This window comes from Ilyonectria robusta (genome assembly GCF_021365365.1).
Source record: "Ilyonectria robusta strain PMI_751 chromosome Unknown BGZ61scaffold_17, whole genome shotgun sequence".
NCBI lineage: Eukaryota > Fungi > Ascomycota > Sordariomycetes > Hypocreales > Nectriaceae > Ilyonectria > Ilyonectria robusta.
The window spans coordinates 305,460-326,123 of record NW_025764451.1 but is presented as its reverse complement, the minus strand read 5'-3'; the positions used below and the strand labels follow the sequence as shown (position 1 = coordinate 326,123).

Sequence of the window (20,664 nt, the reverse complement as noted above, 5' to 3'; positions counted from 1 at the left end):
CTACCATCCGTATTATCGCAATACCACTACAGCAAAAGAGAATGATCACTCCTCTTGCCGGTAGCGCTATTGTAGTCCATATCTCCGTCTGGCATAGATGATTACCAAGTTTACTTTTTTATTGCTTTAAAAGACAGAAACAGATGTTCAGGCCGATGGCTCAATATTTCTACCGAGAAAATCTGCCGAGGACGAAACTTGTTGCCATGGCTAGCGCAAATCCGGGGTGAAGAAACAAGCAACGAAACCACCCGATTTCCCCGCCTCGGGATCGGAAGCTAAAAATGATGAATCCAGCCGAGGAGGGGTCTGCTATTAATATATACTTCTAGCAGGAATTGGATTGCCGCTGCTCAGTCCAATCCAATTTCAGCTTCTCCCAAGAGGTCTTGTCGCCACCATGGTATTCGACGCCAACATGTTATTCGACGCCAACACGGTATTCGACGTGAATAATCCTCAGATCCTTCAAGCCTCCTTTGCCGCAGGAGTCTTCTTGCACATCTTTGCGTTTCGCAAAGGTGAGTGGGATTTGCTGGTCCCTCACCTTACCTTTGCATATGCTGCTTTGTTTTTTGGTCTTTCTGGATGGATTCTCCACGTCCAAGACACGAACACCTTGGAGAATTTGGCCGCAACTTTCTTCTCTATCATCTTGATCGGACTTTTTCACGTTACGGGTATCCTTACCAGCATGGTTTTGTACCGTGTGTTCTTCCACCGTCTGAGAAAATTCCCCGGGCCGTTTTTGGGTCGCATTTCGAACCTCTACCCCACATACCTTCGAGCCAAGAAGCTCCATCTGTATGAAGAGGTAGAAATACTTCACCAGCAGTATGGCGACTTTGTCAGACTTGGTACGTCTGATATACAATCCCACTCACTAACGGTAGTTTTTAACGTCCATGTAGGGCCGACTGAGCTGTCAATCATTGACCCAAGTGCAGTCGAGGCGATCTATTCAGCAAGATCCCGTTGCACCAAAGGTCCATTTTACAACGTGACCCATCCTCGCACTCCTTTGAACATGATTAGAGACCGGACCGAGCATCACGCTCGTCGAAAAATCTGGGATCGAGGGTTTAACGCTCAAGGTGAGAAGGGATAATTGCTGAATAGCTGATTTCATTCTAATACCTGTCGTCAGCATTGAGAGACTACGAGCCTCGTGTAACAAAGTACACAGACGAATTACTTTCCCGGTTATCTGAATCTCAGGGCACTGTTATTAATGCAGCCGATTGGTTCAACTTCTACAGCTTTGACGTCATGGGAGACCTTGCATTTGGTAAATCCTTCAACATGTTACGAGATGGCGTCAAGCATTATTTCATGACAGCCTTGCACGCGTCCATGACATTGAACGGCTATTTATCTCACATCGCATGGATCTATCCATTTGTTAAACTCATTCCAATCATCAATTCAGAAAACTCAAAATTTTGGGCCTGGTGCGGAAACCAGGTTGAGGAACGATCAAAGGTAGCGTATGGCCCGGTCGGCGGTGGCCTTGAAATACGTGCCTAACTGTCGAGCCTCGCATAGAACAAACCAGACAAGCCTGATGTCTTTTCTTGGATTCTTGATGAATACGAGAAGAACCCGAAAACGAAGCAAGCTAAGCTTAATCTCGATGGAGAGGCATATTTGATCGCAGTTGCGGGAAGGTGAATTTTACTCGTTTCATCTTGTTACTATCCTTTAACAAGCTCTAATACTAAACGAATTCTAGTGATACTACAGCAGTGACCCTAACCAACTTTTTCTTCGAGCTGGCGACGCATAAATCGCAAATCCGTACTCTCCAACTTGAGATTGACGAGTATTTCAGCCAGAGAGACAAGGTTGACGCCCACTCGCTGTCTAAACTTTCTCATCTGAATGCTCTGATTGACGAGACGCTTCGACTGCACCCTCCCGTTCCTTCCGGGCTTCAACGAGTTACTCCACCGGAAGGTTTGATGATAGGGAAGACACGGGTCCCGGGAAACACAATTGTGCAGGTCCCACTACACACGCTACAGAGAGGTATGCAGCGCCCCAAATATTTCCAACTTGTTGAGTCGTAATTCCTAACACGCTTACAGATGAACGCTTTTTTGAAAAGCCTTTGGAATTTATTCCGGAACGCTGGACTACCATGCCAGAGCTAACCAAAAATAGTTCTATATATGCACCATTCTCTATCGGTATGACCATCCCGTGATACCACACCATGTCCTTTTTTGGGAACTAACTAGTCAAAGGGCGTTATTCATGTGTTGGAAAACAACTCGGCTTAATGGAGATCAGATACGTTGTCTCGCAGATTATACGGCGCTTTGATGTGCAGCTAGCACAAGGGCAGACGACAGAAGCTTTCCTACAATCCAAGAGAGACACCTTCACTCTGGCAATTCCGAGACTAGATCTGATTTTCACACCTAGGACTTGATACAGAGTGTCCTCGGTGTGTAATATACTTCAAAATTGCGTCACCGGCAATGGATTGATAGGCGGGTGAAGATCTTGATTGACTCCGACTATGAGGAGGATAATTATTTGACTTATTGTCACTCTCTGTCTTTAACAGACGGGCACCACTATGTTTCATAGCGGCGGACTTGCCTCAAAACAGCACAGGTAACATCACAAGTACCATTTTGGGGAGAGGGAATGGGATTTGGTGTTTGAATGCTTGCACGTATCTCGTCTCTCAAATTCAACTATCGACTAACGTGGGACCTAAGAACTAAAAACTGTGATAATCGGTGATTCGATCACTCCTTCTTTGTGATAAGACTTGAGTACTCATTTGTCACAAAAACAACTCGGCCGTCCGGTGCTTCCCACGCTCTCTCGACGTCCTCCATGAGATACGGCTTTACATGATCCATATGAATGTCCTCGAGTGATTTCAGCATGTGCGGAACCTCCCCGAATGCTTCGCGTGGGTTCCATGAACCAATTCCCGACCCCCTGATGGTCAGATCTCGGCGGCGCAGCTCTTGTGACGGTATCTCGGCTTCGACCCCAGCAAGTCCGCCAATAGATACCCAAGTCAACTGTTTCTGACCCTTGGTGCCGAGTAGAAATGCGCTCACGTATGGGCCGTAAAGATAATCGAGCACGACATCCACGTCACCGGCGGCGGTAAAGTCTGTTGTTTCGGCAGGGTCATTGAGAACAACGTAGGAATCCAGACCGAGACTTTTCAACGAAGTTTCATCGCGTCCTGCTCCTATCACCTTGGCGGCTCCAAAATGCCGAGCCACTTTGATGGCCAACTTTCCACTCATGGTCGTCGCACCCATTATCAAACATGACCACCCTTCCTGCCTTCCCTCTCGGAGAAAGTCGACGCGCTTTTTCAGTGCGAGCCAACTGCTCATGAGCGGATTCATCAGGGCGGCTGCCTGTACGGGATCCGCATCGTCGCGCATTTCCCACATGTGCTTTGTCTGCACATTGACATATTCCGCAAAAGAGCCCGCTCCCGCCACGGGAGTGACGAAGTAGACGAGCTTTCCGGTACTGAGGTTGACGCCGACTCCGTCTATCCCCGGCGTGTTTGCGTCCCCGGTGACTGAGTAGTGTTCACCTGAGGCTCGTTTTCGGACGACCTGATGCAGTCCAGCCGCAATGAGCTTGACCTGAGCCATGGAGTTGTCTGTCGGAGGAGACGGCCGGGGCACTCTAAGAGCTCCAGGTTTAGCCCCTGCGCTGAGTACTCGGATTGACAACATGATGAGTGGTTGTATTGGCGCTATTTCGCGGAAGTCGATCAGTGGGGATACGGCGTAAAGTGGACCGTTTTCTTTTTGATGGATGATGCTGAACAGCGCTGAATTTGCGACTACTTTTGCCAATCTCGCCAGAAATAGTCATTTATATACTCTCCATTTCAATCGGTATAATTCAACAACTCCAAAAGCCCGTTGGACATGCTGCAAACATTCCGCATCCAGCTGTAACAAGAGGCCATAAGCATGACGCGGCGCCAGATGCCACCAGCGCAAGGGATCGGAGGTTATAATGAAACCCCGGCCCGCATCTCAGCCCTAGCAGCCTCGCTTCCTCAAAACACGGCATTTCGGCGCCGCTTGACCCTCTATTTGTCGGCGCCGACGCCCCGGTGGCCGCTGACCAAGAGATAATGGCCCCCAGATTGCTACCTTGCATTCGAAATGGATGTAAAACAAATACAGCGCTGACGGTGCATTCTCGTGGCTAGTGTTTAACAAGAGAGTCCCCGCTGTTGCCGCGTTGCCGTCGAGTCGTTCCACTTCAAATCGCTGCCTCTCCTTCTCACAGAAATGCATCTGGGAATAGAGGGGGGCGATTTATTCAATCATTTGTAACCTTTCTTCGCGTTCTCTACTGGCTACCGGGTACGTCGGCGCCGGATTCCCACCGCTACCACCCTGTTGGGAATTAGCTACGGTGGATTCCGAATTGTGGTAAACCAGGAAGTTTATGGCCTCGGTGACGATATTTTTGACAGCAGCTGTTGCACTGAAATTTTCGTAACTCCAGGTATCACGGTCAAAGGCTCTACAGCAATATATGTGCTCAAGCAGAGTCGTTTCACATCCTCAATGACAAGTCTCATTAGTCACTACATACTCATACTCCCAAGCTTCGTGTGGTCTAATATTGCTTCCAGCTCCATCACAACCCCATTGTAAACTTCCTGCCGGAAATCATCCTCCTCCAGACCTTTCGCTTCCGTGCACCCTATACAACGCTCGACAACCGCCTTGTAGGTGGGGTTGATCAACGCTACTCTACGTTCTAGCAATTTGTGTGCCGCGATCGAATCGCGGATGATGCCAAGGTCGTCACCTTCGAATGCCTTTTCATCTGGGTCACGCAGTTGGTCAATCGTGGAACCTAGGATGATCTCCAACAGCAAGATCCCGAGCGCAAACATAGTTGGGTTGCTCATTAATGCGGATTTAGCTCCTGGTACAGAGGAACCGGTTCCCAGAGACCCAGCTGGACCCTTCGGAAGACTCTTTAGCAGGAACGGCTGCTCATATGACGGATTCACACCCCGTCTGAAGAAGTGCACGTTGTTGCGTGTCAGAGCCTCCGGAAGCCACGGCGTGTTGCTCAGCTGAAGCACACTCGACGCGATGGCGAGTGCAAGTCGAACCCTTTCTGCTAGCGATGTCAATGGTTGTAGGCCCTTTTTCCCCTCGAAAACATCATTCAACGTGATGATAGACCAGTCATTGCTGTTAGTCGTCGTCCCAAGCGGGTATACCTGAAATTGCCGATTGGTACACTCTTTGTCGATCAAGTGCCCGTAGCAGACCGGGCGTGCTTGGCGACTGTTTTTCAGGGTCAGACAAAGGTCGAGAAGTGGTTCTATCATTTCGCTGGCGCCTTCAGGAGGGGTTTTGATAAAGGCAATGTCTGTGGCCGATCGGGTGAGAAGTGTCAATGCGCTTTTAATATCAGGCTCCGATTTTGCAGAGTTGATGAATGGTAGTTTCTGGTTGATTGAGAAGGTGACACCTTTGATCTTCTTTGTCTTGGATGCAACGGCGCATGGCTTGGATGGAGTCTCCGTCGAGGGAAGCGCTGTCTTGATATTGACCTCATCCCAGAACCGTTTATTGCCCACATTATCGGTTACTTCGAATGAAATTGCGACTTTGAATTGTGCATCGCGCATAACCTTTTCATTTTCATCTTCGTGTCCGATGTCGATGAATCGCGTCGCCAGTTCAAGACTCACATCGTGCGAGTCAGTGCATAGGATGCTAGAGCAAAGAGCTCGATAGATGCTCGTAGAAAGATCCCGCAAAACTGTAAAAAGTTTCCCGCGAGACTGCTTCCGTCGGCTGGGCTCAAGAGTAACGCTTAGGCGTGCTAGCCCCTCGAGGTTGCTTATTCCTCTCGAGATGGTGTCGAGCGCGTCCTGGTAATCCTTTCTATTCAAGCGGTGCAGCAACTTCTTGAATTCGCGCGTCATCTTTCCTCGATTGACCCATTCGACCTATGTTATGTCAGTCAACCAACAACTCTGATGATGTTGGTAAATTCACTCACCTTTCCATCGTGAGTAACGTGCACTCTGAGGCGTTGCATCACATCATCAAGCGCTTCTCCCACTTCCTGGACTGTGTCTTGGAACGGTTCATACGAGCGCCACAACCTCCGTCGAATCTTCTCGTTCGTCTCCTTGGCTTGCCATAAGGGCCCAAAAGGATCCTGTAGCATTGGCTCGATATCTCGCTGTGGGACCACATCGCTGATGAGCTGATCACAGACGTTGTATAGCTTTGCACGCTCGGTTGTCAATTGTCGGTTGAGGCTCTTCAGCTCCGAAGGGGCTTTTCCCCAGTCGCGCATGAGGCTGCAGTAGGCGTCCAGGGCCGAGACGAGTAGGGGAATCGTCCCTAGGACGATACCAGCGACTTCAAAACCAGACATTTCGAGATGTCCCTTTGCCTTTGACGGGCTGCGTTTTGAATTGTGACAAGAATATATTGAGCCGTTTTTCACTTTGGGGGATGAAGTCTGACGACTTGTATCGTGGAACCCTGCAGTCCAATCAGTGAATCGCACGCATGCTTACCCCGCACGCAGCTGACAGTGTGTGTGAGGCTGAGCATATATTCTCTCATCAAATCGGCATTGTGCCTTGTCTCGTAATTTCATCACACTTCATTCTGTTCCAGAATACAGAATTTTTACACGATCAGAACAATCAGTTGGTTGGTTCTTGAGACATTAGCACAATTTTTTTAAAAGTGGCGTCAATCTCCTCACGACGCTTTCCTTAGTGTTGGATTCGACCTCAACATGGATCACAACCACGAGCTAGGGGCTATTGCCTCCAGTGTTCAGGCCGTCCTGCGCTCTTTTCATAGCTTAGCACACCCCGTTGCTAGTGATGCTGCCTCTCCCAGTATAGATCCGTTGCTGACCAAATTCGAAGACGAGATGACGCGCTTCAAGATGTGGGCTGGTAACTTAGGAGCCCACCAGGCAGGCCGAGCCTCACTCGATCATCGATTGAGAGAGGCACCTCATCTACAGGAATCGGTCATTTATCTTCTCAAGGATTTATCCGAATCTTTACAAGATGCAGTGGCTATGGCAGCCCATGAGCAGCCCTCGTGGCACAAAACTCCGCCGCCCAACGCTGATGAGGGCAATACTAAAGCTCTCGATGACAGCAGTGACTCTGGGTTTACAGACTCCGAAGAAGAAGATATTTCACCAGAAGCGCGTCTGTCCACGATTTGTACTGACGTTGGAGAGGCTATCGACTGCCTTCTACGTCTGTCCGTCGCCATCGCGAATCCAGCACCTCATGAGAGAGTTCGCAAGCTCGGCACCGGCCCCTCCGAGGATGTTTCATTCTATGAAACGCACGACATCAACTACGTTCGAGACAAGTTCCCCAAGATGAGCGATGAGCTAGCCAGTATCCTAGGCAAGTCAATTACGCGTCGTCGACAGTTCTTCAAATACCGCGAAGCCCACCATACCAGACTGGCTGAGGGCTTGGAAGCGATGGCTCTCGATACGGAAGTAGACACAAGCCGCACTGAAATAGTGCCCAAGACTGTTGCCTCATCCCTGCCTGATCACTTGAAAAAGTTGACAAATTTCGATCTCAGAACTGATGTGATTGACGAAGACGGTCGATCTGAGATGGGAATGTCACAAACACCCTACGCTACCTCTGCGGGCTTTCTAGCAGAAGACGTGGATGGGAAGATGCAAGAGCCGCCTCCGCCATTGAAGGTACCGCCTTTACCAGCGGCTGCAGAACGCGGGAGCTTCGAGTGTCCGTTTTGCTATAGAATGGTTTCCGCCAGCAGCTCGGCGGCGTGGAAGTGAGTTCATTTTACTTGTTTTCGGTTGAGATTTGGACACGCGTAAGTCTTTACGGCGAGTCAACTCAGCATCTAATCAGCTTAAACAAATCAAATCAAATCATCTGGATGGTCAGTGTCTCCATTATCTAACAATCTCTTACAGACGCCATGTCTTCGGAGATCTTCGCCCCTACACATGTCTTTTCTCGGGCTGTATGGAATCCAATATGGATTTCGATCGCCGTCACAGATGGCAGTTGCATGTTTCACAGTACCACTGGCGATCTTGGTTTTGTCCCTTCAAATGCGAAGGAACATTTCCATCCAAGATTGAACTTGCGGGTCATATTGGCCACCAGCACATGCCAAACGCCTCGGAGGATCAAGTAAATACTGCCACAGCCCTTGGGGAGAAATCAGCCTCGAATGAGAGTGTCAATAACTGCCCTTTGTGCGCCCACGCTGTGGTGGGGTTGAAGCCATATGTCAAGCACGTTGGCCGTCACCTGGAGCAGTTGGCCCTACATGCTCTCCCGAGCCTTGACGATGAAAATTCTGAAGACGGCGGTGGCAGTGACGAGCAAAACAGCGCAGCGTCTGAAGCAAATTTCAGTGACGGCAATAGCTCGTATGCTCCTTCGACATCCCCATCCCTACGCCGCCGGCTTGACGAACCGGAAGCTGTTTTTGCAGAAATTGCGCTGAAGAGAGATGATGAAGTCTATCCAGAAACAGAACGACTAGGACGAGAATTTGGCACAAACGAAAGCTCGGGGGATGGATGGGAGGAGGCTCAGCATGAGCACACCACCGAGGGAGAGCAAGATGCCGCTGAGGCTGATGGGGTCACTGCGCAAGCTGCCGCCATCCGCGGTGTTGAGAATGAGGAGTATGAGCTCGAAGTTTTGAAGAGAAAGAAAGACATGAAAGGAACTCTTAGCAAGGAAGATATGGCAAGAGTTAGCTTGCTGTCAAATCTTATCGCGCTGCACAGAGTCGCTGTGAACACACCGGAAGAGGCTGAAGTCGACAACTCTTTGGCCCACCATTCTTCAGCCCTCGACCCCCAGCAACCGGTTTCTAACGACATGATTTCTCCCATGATTAGCATGCAGACACAAATGCATCAACTTTCACCCAAGGATACGAGCAAAGTCACGGAGCTGGCCTTGAGAATGATGAGCAACGCGTCAGAGCGGACAAAAGCCAAGCACAGGGCCCAAGTACATCAGATACTTCCGCAACACCAGCGGGAGGAATTGCAGGCCCAAGGCAAGGACCTTGCTTTGTGGTTTTACGAAAACCAATCTCTCCAACTTCTTGAGACCAACACGGTTCAGCCCGAGCTTGAGAGTCTCAGCCCGTCAGAGGCAACAATGCCGCAAGAGCAACAACAGGATGGCCATACTGGATTTTTTATTTCAGAGGGAAAACGTCCCGTTCCCACACAGAGTGGACAAGACATTCCGATACAACTTTTTGCGAACGACAACGAGGCTGCTGCTGCTGCTGTTCTCCGCAAACGTGAGGCCGAGTTGGAGGCCGATTTGGCCTACTTGGAGGCAATGAAAGCGGCGAGGATCAAACGGGGCGAGAAAGATGCAAACAGTTACGACCCCTTTATCCATTTCCTTAAGGGAAAGAACTTGGACAACGAACTTCACCTGGGTATCAGTGGATCGGAGGTAACCGACGGCGTGATTATGTTAGACAGCTCTGAGCATCCCCTGGGCGTTGGTCGAAATCTTGAAGAACTTGAGGCGAGAAAGGCTGCGGAAGAAGAGATGGAGGCTCAAGTCATGATGAGAGCTATGCCGGAAGTAGAGGCCTTGAGCAAATTTTGTCCAGAATCGACGGCGGAGGAAGTCGCACAGCAAGAGTACGAGCGCCGACTAGAGGACGACCTGCGACGATCCGGACTCGATGATTCGGCCATCGGTGCCATTCTCACTAAGGAAAGGGCACAGGGACGCGAGAACAAGGAGAGAATATTAGAGGGTGACGTAGTACCCGTGGTGGAGGTTCCGCGGGATATGCTACAGAAAGGGACTGAGCATGAAACGGAAACACATCCCGACGAGTCAAAAAAGGAGGATGAACGACTCCCGATCAAGTTCAAGGATGCAGTGGGTCGGAAGTTCAGCTTCCCTTTCCACCTGTGTCAAACCTGGCAGGTACGTCTAGAATGAGATCCGGCAGTCGTGTTCGATTACTAACTTGAGATTCGCCGTGCAGGGGATGGAAGCTCTCATCAAGCAGGCTTTCCTCCATGTGGATGTACTTGGTCCACATGTTGAAGAAGGCCATTACGACATCGTTGGACTGAATGACGAAATCATCCTTCCAAGTGTCTGGGAGAAAGTCATTGAGCCCGGCTGGTCTCTAACGATGGTGATGTGGCCGATTGTTTCGCCCAAGGGAAAGGACAAAGGTAGGTCATTGTCGTTCGCGCGCATGGGAAAGAAACTGATACGAAGCCTAGAAAACACATATTGACATCCGCACCCAAGCCTTCAGGCACGATATAGGAATTATGATGAACAAATCAGCTGCCCTCCTTGCCGCCGGAATACCGATTCAAGAAACCGTTTGCTTCTACCGATCGGTGTTTTCTCCTGTCCTCTGATATCTAGCCCAACTTGCTCTTCTCATCATGCAGCGATTGGAACGCCCTATGCATACCTTCTATTCGATTTCTATATCGCTCGCTTCCCTCTTTCCTCAATCCACGATTCAATCCCCTGCATCATGTATCAGCCATTTCAGGAGCGAATAGCATTGAAGGGTATCACAAACCGGATTAAACTTAAAGAACAGCCATCCCACAATCGTGAGTGTCATAACTGTTCCCCCAACAAGAATATACCAACGCCAATCAGGATTATCCTTCAACAAGTCCACATTCATGCCAAACAGACTCTGGGTGTACACCAAACTGATCAGTTGTGCGCCAGGAACAGAAACGGGAATGGAACTGAAAGCCTCACCGAAGCGAACATGGCGGGGAGAAAGATGAACTATACTTATTAGCTTCAGAAACTTAGAAAATGGATGTGTAGCCTTACGGTAATCCAACTCAGCCGTTTCATACTAGTGGCAATGCTCGTTGACTTGTGTGCCTCGGTGATTGATACCCATGCAAATTCCTAGACATATCAGCGCTGGAAGTCTGAAGCTTGTGTTAAATAAATACAAATTGTAAAAGGTCTCTGACTGTTTCGTCAAGCGTGTCTAAACGAGGGTTAATCTTTTTTTCCAGCTGGTTTATGGCCTCCAGTGTTGATTGTAGGCCATCACCATTCTGGTATTTGTGACAATAGCTCGTTGCAAACTTCGTGGCTTCCTGTACATTATCTCGCAGGAGACGCCGAAGGATCGTCCACATCTGAGCATCTTTGGCGAGTCGATACACAAGTTCAGAGCTGTTTCCTTGTTCGCGGAGTTGATCGAGGCGCTGCAAGATACGGCGTCAGCCTAGCGTGTTCTTTCTAGAGGAATTGATGGCGGAATTGCTTTTAACAGAGGGTGGTCGAAAGGTACTCACGCAGTCAGACAAATGTTCATCAGCTGAACTGCACAGCTCTAGCCATGTTTTCTCGAGCTCAGATATGACCTGTGTGAAAAGATCGGCACCGTTATCTGGGATTGCACTACTCTGTAGCATGCTGAAATGTTCCACAGATTTCCACACGGCGCCGCGACTCTGCACGACGGTCCACATTACCCTGCTGTCCTCGAAAAAAGGAATTTTAAATTCTTTTCCGTTCTGATCTTGTCGGCTGAACACGACTGATGCAAAAAAGTTCATCTGTTGAGATAATCCCCTGGATATATTTGGAAGCATATCAATTTGGAAATTGTATGGGGAGGAGTCAGGGTACCACTGGCTCGGGCGGAGGGGTGTAATTGAGTTGACAATCAACGTCATTTCAGCTTTGTCCCAAGCAGAGTAATCTGAGAACAAACTAGGGAAGATTAGTAAGACTCGGCTCCATCACAAGGAGCTAAATTACTTACAAAACATGTCTTTCTGGGTATGTGCCAGTTGATGCGTGTGGCCTTCGGTCTAAAATTTCGTTGGCTGTAACAAGGCGTATATACTTCCTCCCTTCTCTTTGCTCTGCTAGACATATAACGCCTGATCTCTTCCAATATACATCAAACCAGTCCCTCGGTCTAACATGGCTAGTAGCTGCTGAATGCTCAAGAAGCAAATCAACGAGCTCTTGATCTCCAAGGCGAATTGCTATGTCTAGCGCCGTCATGTCTTCGGCATCCTTGTTGTCGATTGGTGACCCAGGGAGAAGAATCTTCGCGATGTCTACACGTTTCCGTTGAACGGCAACTTGTAACATGGTTCGTTTTTCGGAATCTAGGAAAGCTAGATCACAGCCAGCCCGGATAGCCATGTCCACGACTGCATATCTTCCTTCTCGGACTAGACTATGCAACGTCTTGCGGTGGAAGGCTAGAAGTTCCTTGAATGTATCGAAATGGCCGTTTTCTGCTGCCCAAGAAATTGGTGCTAGACCGCGGTGGTCTCGACATGTTATACTGATGTTCTCCTTGTCGTTAATGAATTTGTTGGCGAATTCACGCACCGTTTCCGTATGTCCATGTTCCGCAGCCCAAGCTAAAGGGACCCTTCCGTCTTTATCTCGGTCGTCCGTGATGATATCCTCTCTGTCCATCAGGGCTTTCACGACGTTGGTGTGGCCTTTCTCAGAAGCCCATGATAGTGGAGATCGGCCATTGTTGTCCAGTATATTTACTTGGATACGGGGATCTGCGAGCAAGGCAACTGAGATGGTTCGATTTCCCATGCCTGCTGCCCACGACAAGGGTGTTCGACCACTGCTATCTGTCGAGTTTATATCAACGTCATCTCTAGCGAGGAGACACTTCGCAGCTTTCGCACGGACGTTCAAATTGATCCTCCGACGTGATGCTACGTCTGTAGATCTTGCCATCCATGATAGCGGTGTGCGGCCGCTATGATCCGGGCGGTCTGCTTCAATGTTTGTTGCCTTGGTGAGGAGAATTTTGACCATCTCGTGGCTTCCGTCTGAAGCCGCCCATGACAACGGTGTCCGACCATCCTTATCTGCATTATTGACATCGACATCGGCCTCATCAAGCAGATGTTCGACGGCGATTTTGTTCCCCCGCTTTACATTGGAGTAGATGGCGTCGATTGTCGTTTCCATTTCGCCCTCTGCCTCCTTCTGTGGCGGATTTCCTTGCATCTCACGAATGCTGAATCGCTTCTGTTTGAACTGGCGGGGATAGTGTTTCCGATCGCGAAAGGCTGCGACTTACGAGAAAACAGATAGGAAAGTGCCCAGTGATGGATTCATTAGTTCTGGGTAATGCCTCGAAACGAATGAAGATGTTGGGGTGAAAGAAGTCAGGCTACTTCGTTGGAATCTCAATAGGCGTGAGGTATATTCGCCTGATTGCTGCCTAGACTTTCCCGCGTTGGGCAGCATTCGATTGAATGCACAGCCTTCTATTGAATGCACAGCGCGCTTGTGTCATGTTAACGCCTCGCCGGCCGCATGATCTGACCTATTCTCGGGCAAGACGCACATGTTCGACAAGATTCAAATTGCAGTCATAAAATATTCAATTTAGTACATTCATACCACAGCATTCGCGCCCTTCTACATCACTCTCAGTGAAGTGACGGGGTTTCCTTAATGCCATCTGAATTCCTTTGCTCCTCCTTCTCCTGCTCCACCGACGCTACAGACATGCGGTCAGCATCCTCCGCAGCCTGGTCAAGAGCAGCGCGGAAAGCGATGCGCCGCGGCAACAAGATCCGTACATCAATATAGCGCAGAGTACAGGTCATGATAATCACGAGGACCAGCAAAGCAAGGCCAGTCTGCCAGCCGTAGCTGTAGTAGGGTGCTTCCGAGGCGGGCCAGACCAAGACCTGCGACCAAGCGGAAATGGCGTAGTATAGAGCGACGGAAATACCGACGATTAGGGATCGCGCCTCGGGGTCTTGCGGGATTAGATCGGAAAGCCATGAGAAGATCAGAGGCGCCGTGCCTAGACAGGTAAAGGCGATAAAGTAAGCTGCGTAGGCTGCGGTGAGGCCAACGGAGGCGGGATGCGATGTCCAGATGCTCATGATGATGCATGTGATGATTCCGATGACAGCTTGAGCAACGATCAGGGTCCATCGACTCTCAATAATATCGGAAAGCAGAGCCCAGATCCAAACGAAAGCTACGTTAATTGCATACGACCCGATCGGGATTGCGTTGATTTGCGACACAGTCCATCTTGCAGTTCCATCGGCATTCTTGAGTGATTTGAGGAAGAGGGAGAAGTAGACGTTTCCGTAGGTGCCGAGAACAGTGGCGACATAGAGAATAGCGATGAAGTAGACGACCCAGCTGGAGAATGTACGCTTGACTCCAGCCCAGGTCATCTTTTTCGGCTCGGCACGGCCGTTGCGAGCGAGTCGTTCCATAGCCAGCTCCGCATCGACTTTCTTGAACCAAAATGCACGCGGATTCGGGTTGTTGGGCAGATCAGGCATCATGAAGATACCTGCAACACCCCAGACAACCGTCATGATAGCGTTGACGACGAATAACCAGCGCCAGCCGGCCATTCCACGGTGTCCGTCAAGGGTTTCTGTGATCGCAGCCTGTAAAGCGCCAGACATCATGGATCCGACGGCTTGGCAGGAGTGATAAAACCCCATGCGCTTTGCCAGCTCGGTTGGTGTGTACCAATACACTATAAAAATTAGCCTACTAACATGCGAAAAGCGATTGGTTCACATACTGAACAGAGTCATCATTCCAGGCCAGGCACTGCTTTCGCAGAGGCCAAGAAAGACACGAAGAATGTACACCTGCTTTGCGCTTGTAGTCATGGCAATGAGGCCAGTAATAACTCCCCATGTAATCTCAAGACCAGGAAGCCAGAAGCTGGGTCGGACGTAGGTCAAGATAATCTGCGAGGGAACAAGCATGATGCAGTAGGCAACATTGAAAAACGTTGAGAAACTAATTCAGTTAGTTATAATTTCGCATGACGATGTGTGTAACTCACTAGTTGAGCTCTTTGCCATAGAGCTTCAGGTCTTCCTGCATGCCAGAGACGTAGGCATTATTGATGTTTTGCTGGTCAAGATACTTGATGACTAGATCTGATTAACAACGGTACCTAATTACTTGGCCTAAAGGCACATATTACCTTGAGAAATGCAACCAAAGGTCATGAGGAAAATATCAAGACGTCGGACCAGGGATTTTTCGTCTGGAGAGCGCACATGTTGATGTGTTGGTGCAAGGCGGCTGAAGCAATTGAAGGATACCATTGTAAGATGAGGACCGGGTTGAATCAATGACCAATCGAGAAGGGATGTCTGCTCGATATCGGTCCAATCTGTCCTATCATCTACGAGACCGGTCGGGGTGGGTAATATCGACGCGTTCGTTCGCAGATTTGGAGAAAGTGTGACTTGACGAACTGCATAGGCCGCTGTTCGAGGTACCTTTTAAACAAAACTCGGGGCGATAGCAGTTCCGTAAAGCGGGCAATAATGCAAACAAGAATAGAGTGCTGAACCATGGCTAGGTCCATCTTGATGTAACCCCATAATATTCGCATACGCACAGGCTGCCTTTTACAGATTAGGAGCCGTCCATGGGCTGACGAGTTTTCGTTCATCGCCCCACAAGCGGGGAAGGAAGCGGAGAACCCTGTGACAGGGACAATGTTATCGGCGACATTTAATCCCGCTTTGCTAGGGTTGAAGTGTGAGAGTGTAGCTTTCTTGACGGCGGTGGTTGAAGCCCTATCTTATCCGCGGCCATAATGGAGGACGCCTAATCATCAGGCCATTGGCGACAATATGCAATTGTCACGCGTGAGTTTATGGAAACGTTACATTCGTGCCTGTAACCGCCTCCCTATCAGAGTCAAGTCAGATAATGACAAGTAGTGAAGAAACCCGACAAAGAATGGTGCGAGCCGCTTGTGGCCCATGATTTGCGGACGTTGGCCGACAACGGAGTCCTCGAATGTTCATCAAGTCGAATGACCCACTTGACCAGTTACGAGGAGTCACCTAACCAAGGGTGGTCATGATCCTCAGTTGTCTAGCCAACTTGGAGCGGGGAGACAGTTGCAGTAGTTTTGATGGGAACTTATGTTAGTTTCTAAACGCTCTGCGACTTATCACGTAATACCTTCCCCATGAGTCATGAGACCCAATTACAGTTGATGGCTTGGCCACACTGATTCGAACCTATACATGATTTTGTTGACTATTCCTACAGCATCCAAAACTAAAATCAACGCTTGGTTCTCATGAACGCATCGATAGCGGATATTTAAAGGATTCCTTCCATCGTCTCCACCCAGAAATTACTTCATCGAAACCCCTAGACAAGAAGAATCTCAACCCACGCAATTTCCAACCGCGCGTGTTAATATTACACGAGGTTAACTGTTGTAAAGCTGATTTCTTCCCCCGAAATTACTTCGCCGCACTTTATACCGTGGGCATAAACTCCACTTACGAAATGATGTTGGTCAGAGTTTGGCTTTGGATGGAGCACAAATGGTGTTCGGCCACCAGCTAGAAGCTAAAACTGACATCAACGATAACGGTCCGTAAATCAAATCCCAAATACTCCTTCCTCGTTCTTATTAGCCCCTGGCTCAGCGATTTCCTGGTTATTTCGGCCTGAAAAGCGTGATTGTTGTCCCTATTTGGCATTTGGGAGTCGCCTTGACCCTCGCTGTTGCAACTCCCAATCTCGTCAATGGAAGGCAGGGTGTTGGAGGGATCGGATTGCCGGAGCTCTTGCATCAAACTCATTTGTCAGGAGTAGTGCTCGCAGTTAACGCCTCCCTTGTTGAGTTAGTCAACTATAAACTGCTTGGATGACCGCTTGGCTTTTTTGTAATCGCTAAATGGAGTTTTGTCAGCCCTTATGGTTCGCCAAAAGGCTTCGACGCGGTTTATGCAATTAGGATAATCAGTTTTGAGATGAGACACTATTTTTTACCACGACATCATGTCGTAGAACAAATTGATTTCGACAGTGTGGTGTCGGACATGTAACTATCAAGCCTTAGAATATTCTGCTGGGAAGAATAGATAGTCAAACCTTTAGTCAATCAGCAGGTTTAATACGCGATCTTGTTACTACTACTTTAATGCCATTTCCATCTGTCCGATTACTCGTCTTCTTGGGCCACGTGCGATTGGAAGGGGTGGGATAATTGTTGTAGTTTCGCGACTAACGGAAATTCGAATTACGGCTCTCGCCAATCCAATTCGAAAAGCCAAAACAGCCAGAGCATAGCAGATTTCAAATCCTAAAAGTCCCACTGCTGACACCAATTCTTCAAAAGACCAGGTGTAATCTCACTCAATCTCTCGACTGTTGGACTCCGGGTCTTGGTCCTCTCCATACTGAACGTAACGTGCTCCAGTCCTGCTCGATTAGCCGCAAGCATGCCGCGATAGGTATCTAGCAACTTGACACTGGGGTTCTTGTCAATACTGGTAGTATCAAGTGCACTCTCTTCCAACTTCGAAATACACTCTTCCAGAGGGATTATTTACTGAATTTTGTCGCTGTAGTAGCTCTTTACAGCATCAGTCAACTCGGACCATTGCATGGTGACCGGATTGACAGCGAGGAAGTAGCCCGAGATCTCTGCGGCAGGGGCCTCGATTGTAACACCAGAAATCTCGAAGATGAGTTCGGCACCTCAATGGGAATCCAGTCAACCACCTGACTAGAGCCGATGTGGTTGGGCAAAGCACCGAGATATACCGAACTGGCGATGAGGCTGGGGATGAACTCTTGGCGATTCTACGCAGCCTCGCTGCTCCTGAGGCCCGCAATCTGTCCAACCCGTATCGATGCGGCTGGGATTCCGGTTTTCTGTGCGGCGGCATCCAAAATGAGACTCCCGGTACGCTTCGATTGACCGTATCCCATGATAGGCATTGTTGGATCATCAAGCTGATGCTCAGGCACCGGCTCAGTTGCCGTCCAGCCGCCCGCAGTACTGATACTCGACAGGAAGATGACGGGCACATGCTTCACAGCAGCGCTTGAAAAGTCAACAAGATGGCGTACGCCCCGAATGTGCGGCTCAAACGAATTGACGCTGATTTGGAAGTTCACGGGCCAAGCGTTGTGAACAATGCGGTCAACTGTACCCAGAAGCTCAGTGTATTTGGTCACACCGAGGCCAAGATCGGGCAGTGATAAATCCGTTTCTAGGAACTTGACCTTGGAGAAGTCGGTGCCCAAGCCGCGAGATGCACAGGCTGAAGGCTGTCGGGACTGGCCACCATCCTTGCCTCGGTTGAGGGCAATAACTTTCTTGACCGACTCTAACTTACAGAGGCGATCGAGCAAGTATGCTCCGAGAGAGCCAGTTGTGCCGGTAACAATGACTGTCTGCCCGACACTCAGCGGTTCCGGCTTATTAGGATTCGAAGCGGGCAGAGCTTCGGTGTACTTTGCTAGGATGGCTTTCAACACCTTGGCCTGGCGCTCGGCATCAAACTCGGCGCTGATTCCACCTTGTTGAGCGGCCGAGCAGAGATAGTGGGCCGACTGTCGCGGGGTGGGATTCCCATAGACAATACGAGGAATCATCAAGCCATCCTCAAGCTTGATGCCCGCACCTTCGAGACCAATGCGGAGCAGTTTGACGGTGTTGATGACCTGTAGGGAGTCAAAACCTACGGTAAAGAAGTCCGTTTCGATTTTGAAGCCGTCGTGTCCGCTGAGTTTGGTAACCAATTCAATGATGGACTTCGCTAGGGTGTCTTCATTGGTGAGATCCAGATCGACAGAATCAGCTGGGTCCGTTGTCTCTGCGTTTTGGTAGACCGACTCAATCTCTTGAGCGAATAGCTTCACAGTTGCTGTTCGAAGAGTAGTGCCTTTGGGTGTTCGCAAGAAGTCTTTGCCTGGCGGCGACACCGTCACGAGCCAACGGGCAATCTTTCCATGTGCGACTGTCTCAGCGTTGGCCTTCTCGACCAAAGGCCACACATCTTCAATGAGAGCCCGGGCCACCGCATCGTCTGCGCATGGCGTCATGGGCTCCAGAATCAGAGCTGGCTGGAATCTCTCCTGGCCCACCACCAAGGCTCCCTTGATGGCAGGATGGCCAATAATATGCTCTTCCATGCTCACTGGGTTCAACTTCTCTCCGTTGGAGAAGACGATGACATCCTCAAGTCGCCCACAGTACATCCAGTGATCATGGAGCGCAGGGTGGGGCTTGTATAGATCCTTGGTTGACCACTCATCCAGGTCGGGAAATGTGTAGAACAGAGCCTGCAGACCTGGATCTTTGTCTTGGGTGTTTTTCCGTCGAACAACAAGCTCATAAAGCCCGTCTTCCACGGGACGCCAAACGCAGCCCATAACTTCGCTGTTGAAGATGAAGCATTGCCAGTTCTCCATGTTGGATTGATAATGGAGTACAAATGGCAAGTATCTGATGATAAATTAGCAACTTACTCAACCTAACCACCACGCCGAATACGTACTCGGTTGCCGCAACTCCGTTGGTAAGGAGAACACCATTGTCAATGAGAGTTTTGCCAGCCTGCTGCCCGAGATTGCCTACCGAGATGGTCAGCGTATGCCCGGCATCGCTTAACAAACCTATTCTTCCGCAAGACTTACCTCCACCAAAGCCCACATACTTGAGTTTCGCCAATTCAGCTAAGCTCTCACTCTTGGTGGAGAGCTCCTCCAAGATAACAGGCGGGAGAATGGTTCCTTGGGCGCCAACATGCTTCAAACTTTGAAGCACGAGGTCTGAGCTGAGCGGCCGGTCTAGAATGGTCAAGGCGAAGGTGGCCCCGAACGCAAGCGTCAACTTGAGCAAGAGTATCATGCCTGCGGCGTGGAAAAGCGGCATCGGCATGAAAATCTTCTCGGCTCGAGTTCCCCATTCGTATGCCATGTATTTGCCACCGTGGGACGCGGGCATATCGCGCAAGGCATCGGTGATGGCGAAGGTGCCCTGTTTCTGAACGACAGGCTTGGGCAAGCATGTTGCGGCTGGTGTGAAACACGATTGATGAGTCCCATCTGCCTTCCTCGAATGTCCGAGTATAGGGAAACGGCGGGGAGGTGGCTGCTATCATGATATCGGCACTGGGAACCTCAAGTGTCTGCATTTTGCGTTCTCCAATCCATGGCTTAATCATGGGCGTAAAGGTGTCGGCATGCCAGAAGATGTCGCAGTCAGTCGCTTTGAGAAGATGCTGCTGCGCTTCTTTGCTGTTCCGCGGGGAAAGAAGAAGCGCCTTGTACCCAGCTTTCATGCAGCCCAAGACGATGACGACGTACCGTACGTCCATTGGGCCTATGTATGCGACAGTAGGAAATGTACCTTTCCACGCTGGTCCGTACGCCTCTGTAATCTGCCATGCAACAGAGTCAACAGCTTGAGCCATTTCCTTGTATGCAACGGGCTTCCAGCCATCACTAGGATTGCTCGTGTTCGGCGCATGGATGAAAGGACGCGAGGGTTCACTAGCAGCGATGCCATCTAGAACGTGAAGCATCAATCGTCGTCCATAGTATGGTTCTACGTCTGCATCCACGTGGACCATCTTGGCTTTCGTTAATAGGGGTACTCTCGATCCTTCGCTGGGTGTGAGTTGGGATCTAGAGTAGAGTGTAGAGAAAGAAATCAATAATAGAGCCACAGATGCTTCGTCTGGGACATTTGTGCTCTCTTTATGCTTGACGACTATCAGTTGGACGCGTCATTTGAGCGACTTGAACTTTTCAGCCACTTTGCGCCATGGATGCACAGA

General features: G+C 49.7%; 7 protein-coding genes across 7 annotated transcripts; 2 read left to right on the top strand and 5 right to left on the bottom strand.

The window, feature by feature from the left end:
* Window positions 1-418: 418 nt before the first annotated feature.
* Window positions 419-2,434, top strand: BGZ61DRAFT_358871 (cytochrome P450; the record flags this gene model as incomplete). Its single annotated transcript, XM_046241009.1, has 7 exons — window positions 419-857; window positions 912-1,094; window positions 1,148-1,482; window positions 1,546-1,667; window positions 1,733-2,028; window positions 2,088-2,189; window positions 2,247-2,434. 7 exons carry the CDS (start codon window positions 419-421, stop codon window positions 2,432-2,434), a joined length of 1,665 nt encoding a protein of 554 aa, XP_046101074.1.
* Window positions 2,435-2,722: 288 nt separating this feature from the next.
* Window positions 2,723-3,824, bottom strand: BGZ61DRAFT_395496 (uncharacterized protein). The gene has a single exon (XM_046242930.1). The coding sequence runs from the start codon at window positions 3,723-3,725 to the stop codon at window positions 2,760-2,762; it is 966 nt and encodes a 321-aa protein (XP_046101073.1). The 5' UTR covers window positions 3,726-3,824; the 3' UTR covers window positions 2,723-2,759.
* A 743-nt stretch (window positions 3,825-4,567) lies between these two features.
* BGZ61DRAFT_425334 (uncharacterized protein) lies at window positions 4,568-6,501 on the bottom strand. Its single transcript, XM_046243643.1, has 2 exons — window positions 6,040-6,501; window positions 4,568-5,986 (listed from the first exon to the last, which is right to left on the bottom strand). Exons 1-2 carry the CDS (start codon window positions 6,421-6,423, stop codon window positions 4,598-4,600), a joined length of 1,773 nt encoding a protein of 590 aa, XP_046101072.1. The 5' UTR covers window positions 6,424-6,501; the 3' UTR covers window positions 4,568-4,597.
* A 132-nt stretch (window positions 6,502-6,633) lies between these two features.
* On the top strand, window positions 6,634-10,446 carry BGZ61DRAFT_590587 (uncharacterized protein; the record flags this gene model as incomplete). The annotated part of the gene is made up of 4 exons (XM_046256639.1): window positions 6,634-7,838; window positions 7,984-9,994; window positions 10,056-10,251; window positions 10,331-10,446. Exons 1-4 carry the CDS (start codon window positions 6,796-6,798, stop codon window positions 10,444-10,446), a joined length of 3,366 nt encoding a protein of 1,121 aa, XP_046101071.1. The 5' UTR covers window positions 6,634-6,795.
* A 313-nt stretch (window positions 10,447-10,759) lies between these two features.
* BGZ61DRAFT_535324 (ankyrin repeat-containing domain protein) lies at window positions 10,760-13,027 on the bottom strand (the record flags this gene model as incomplete). The annotated part of the gene is made up of 5 exons (XM_046254261.1): window positions 10,760-10,837; window positions 10,886-10,966; window positions 11,014-11,274; window positions 11,365-11,785; window positions 11,838-13,027. The coding sequence occupies 5 exons, from the start codon at window positions 13,025-13,027 to the stop codon at window positions 10,760-10,762; spliced, it is 2,031 nt and encodes a 676-aa protein (XP_046101070.1).
* A 388-nt stretch (window positions 13,028-13,415) lies between these two features.
* Window positions 13,416-15,281, bottom strand: BGZ61DRAFT_395482 (putative allantoate permease). The gene is made up of 4 exons (XM_046242929.1): window positions 15,039-15,281; window positions 14,895-14,985; window positions 14,625-14,848; window positions 13,416-14,576 (listed from the first exon to the last, which is right to left on the bottom strand). Exons 1-4 carry the CDS (start codon window positions 15,160-15,162, stop codon window positions 13,495-13,497), a joined length of 1,521 nt encoding a protein of 506 aa, XP_046101069.1. The 5' UTR covers window positions 15,163-15,281; the 3' UTR covers window positions 13,416-13,494.
* Window positions 15,282-17,174: 1,893 nt separating this feature from the next.
* BGZ61DRAFT_496206 (putative NRPS-like enzyme) lies at window positions 17,175-20,457 on the bottom strand (the record flags this gene model as incomplete). The annotated part of the gene is made up of 7 exons (XM_046250989.1): window positions 17,175-17,361; window positions 17,425-17,572; window positions 17,602-17,677; window positions 17,720-19,328; window positions 19,381-19,456; window positions 19,520-19,880; window positions 19,915-20,457. 7 exons carry the CDS (start codon window positions 20,455-20,457, stop codon window positions 17,175-17,177), a joined length of 3,000 nt encoding a protein of 999 aa, XP_046101068.1.
* Between the last annotated feature and the right edge of the window lie 207 nt (window positions 20,458-20,664).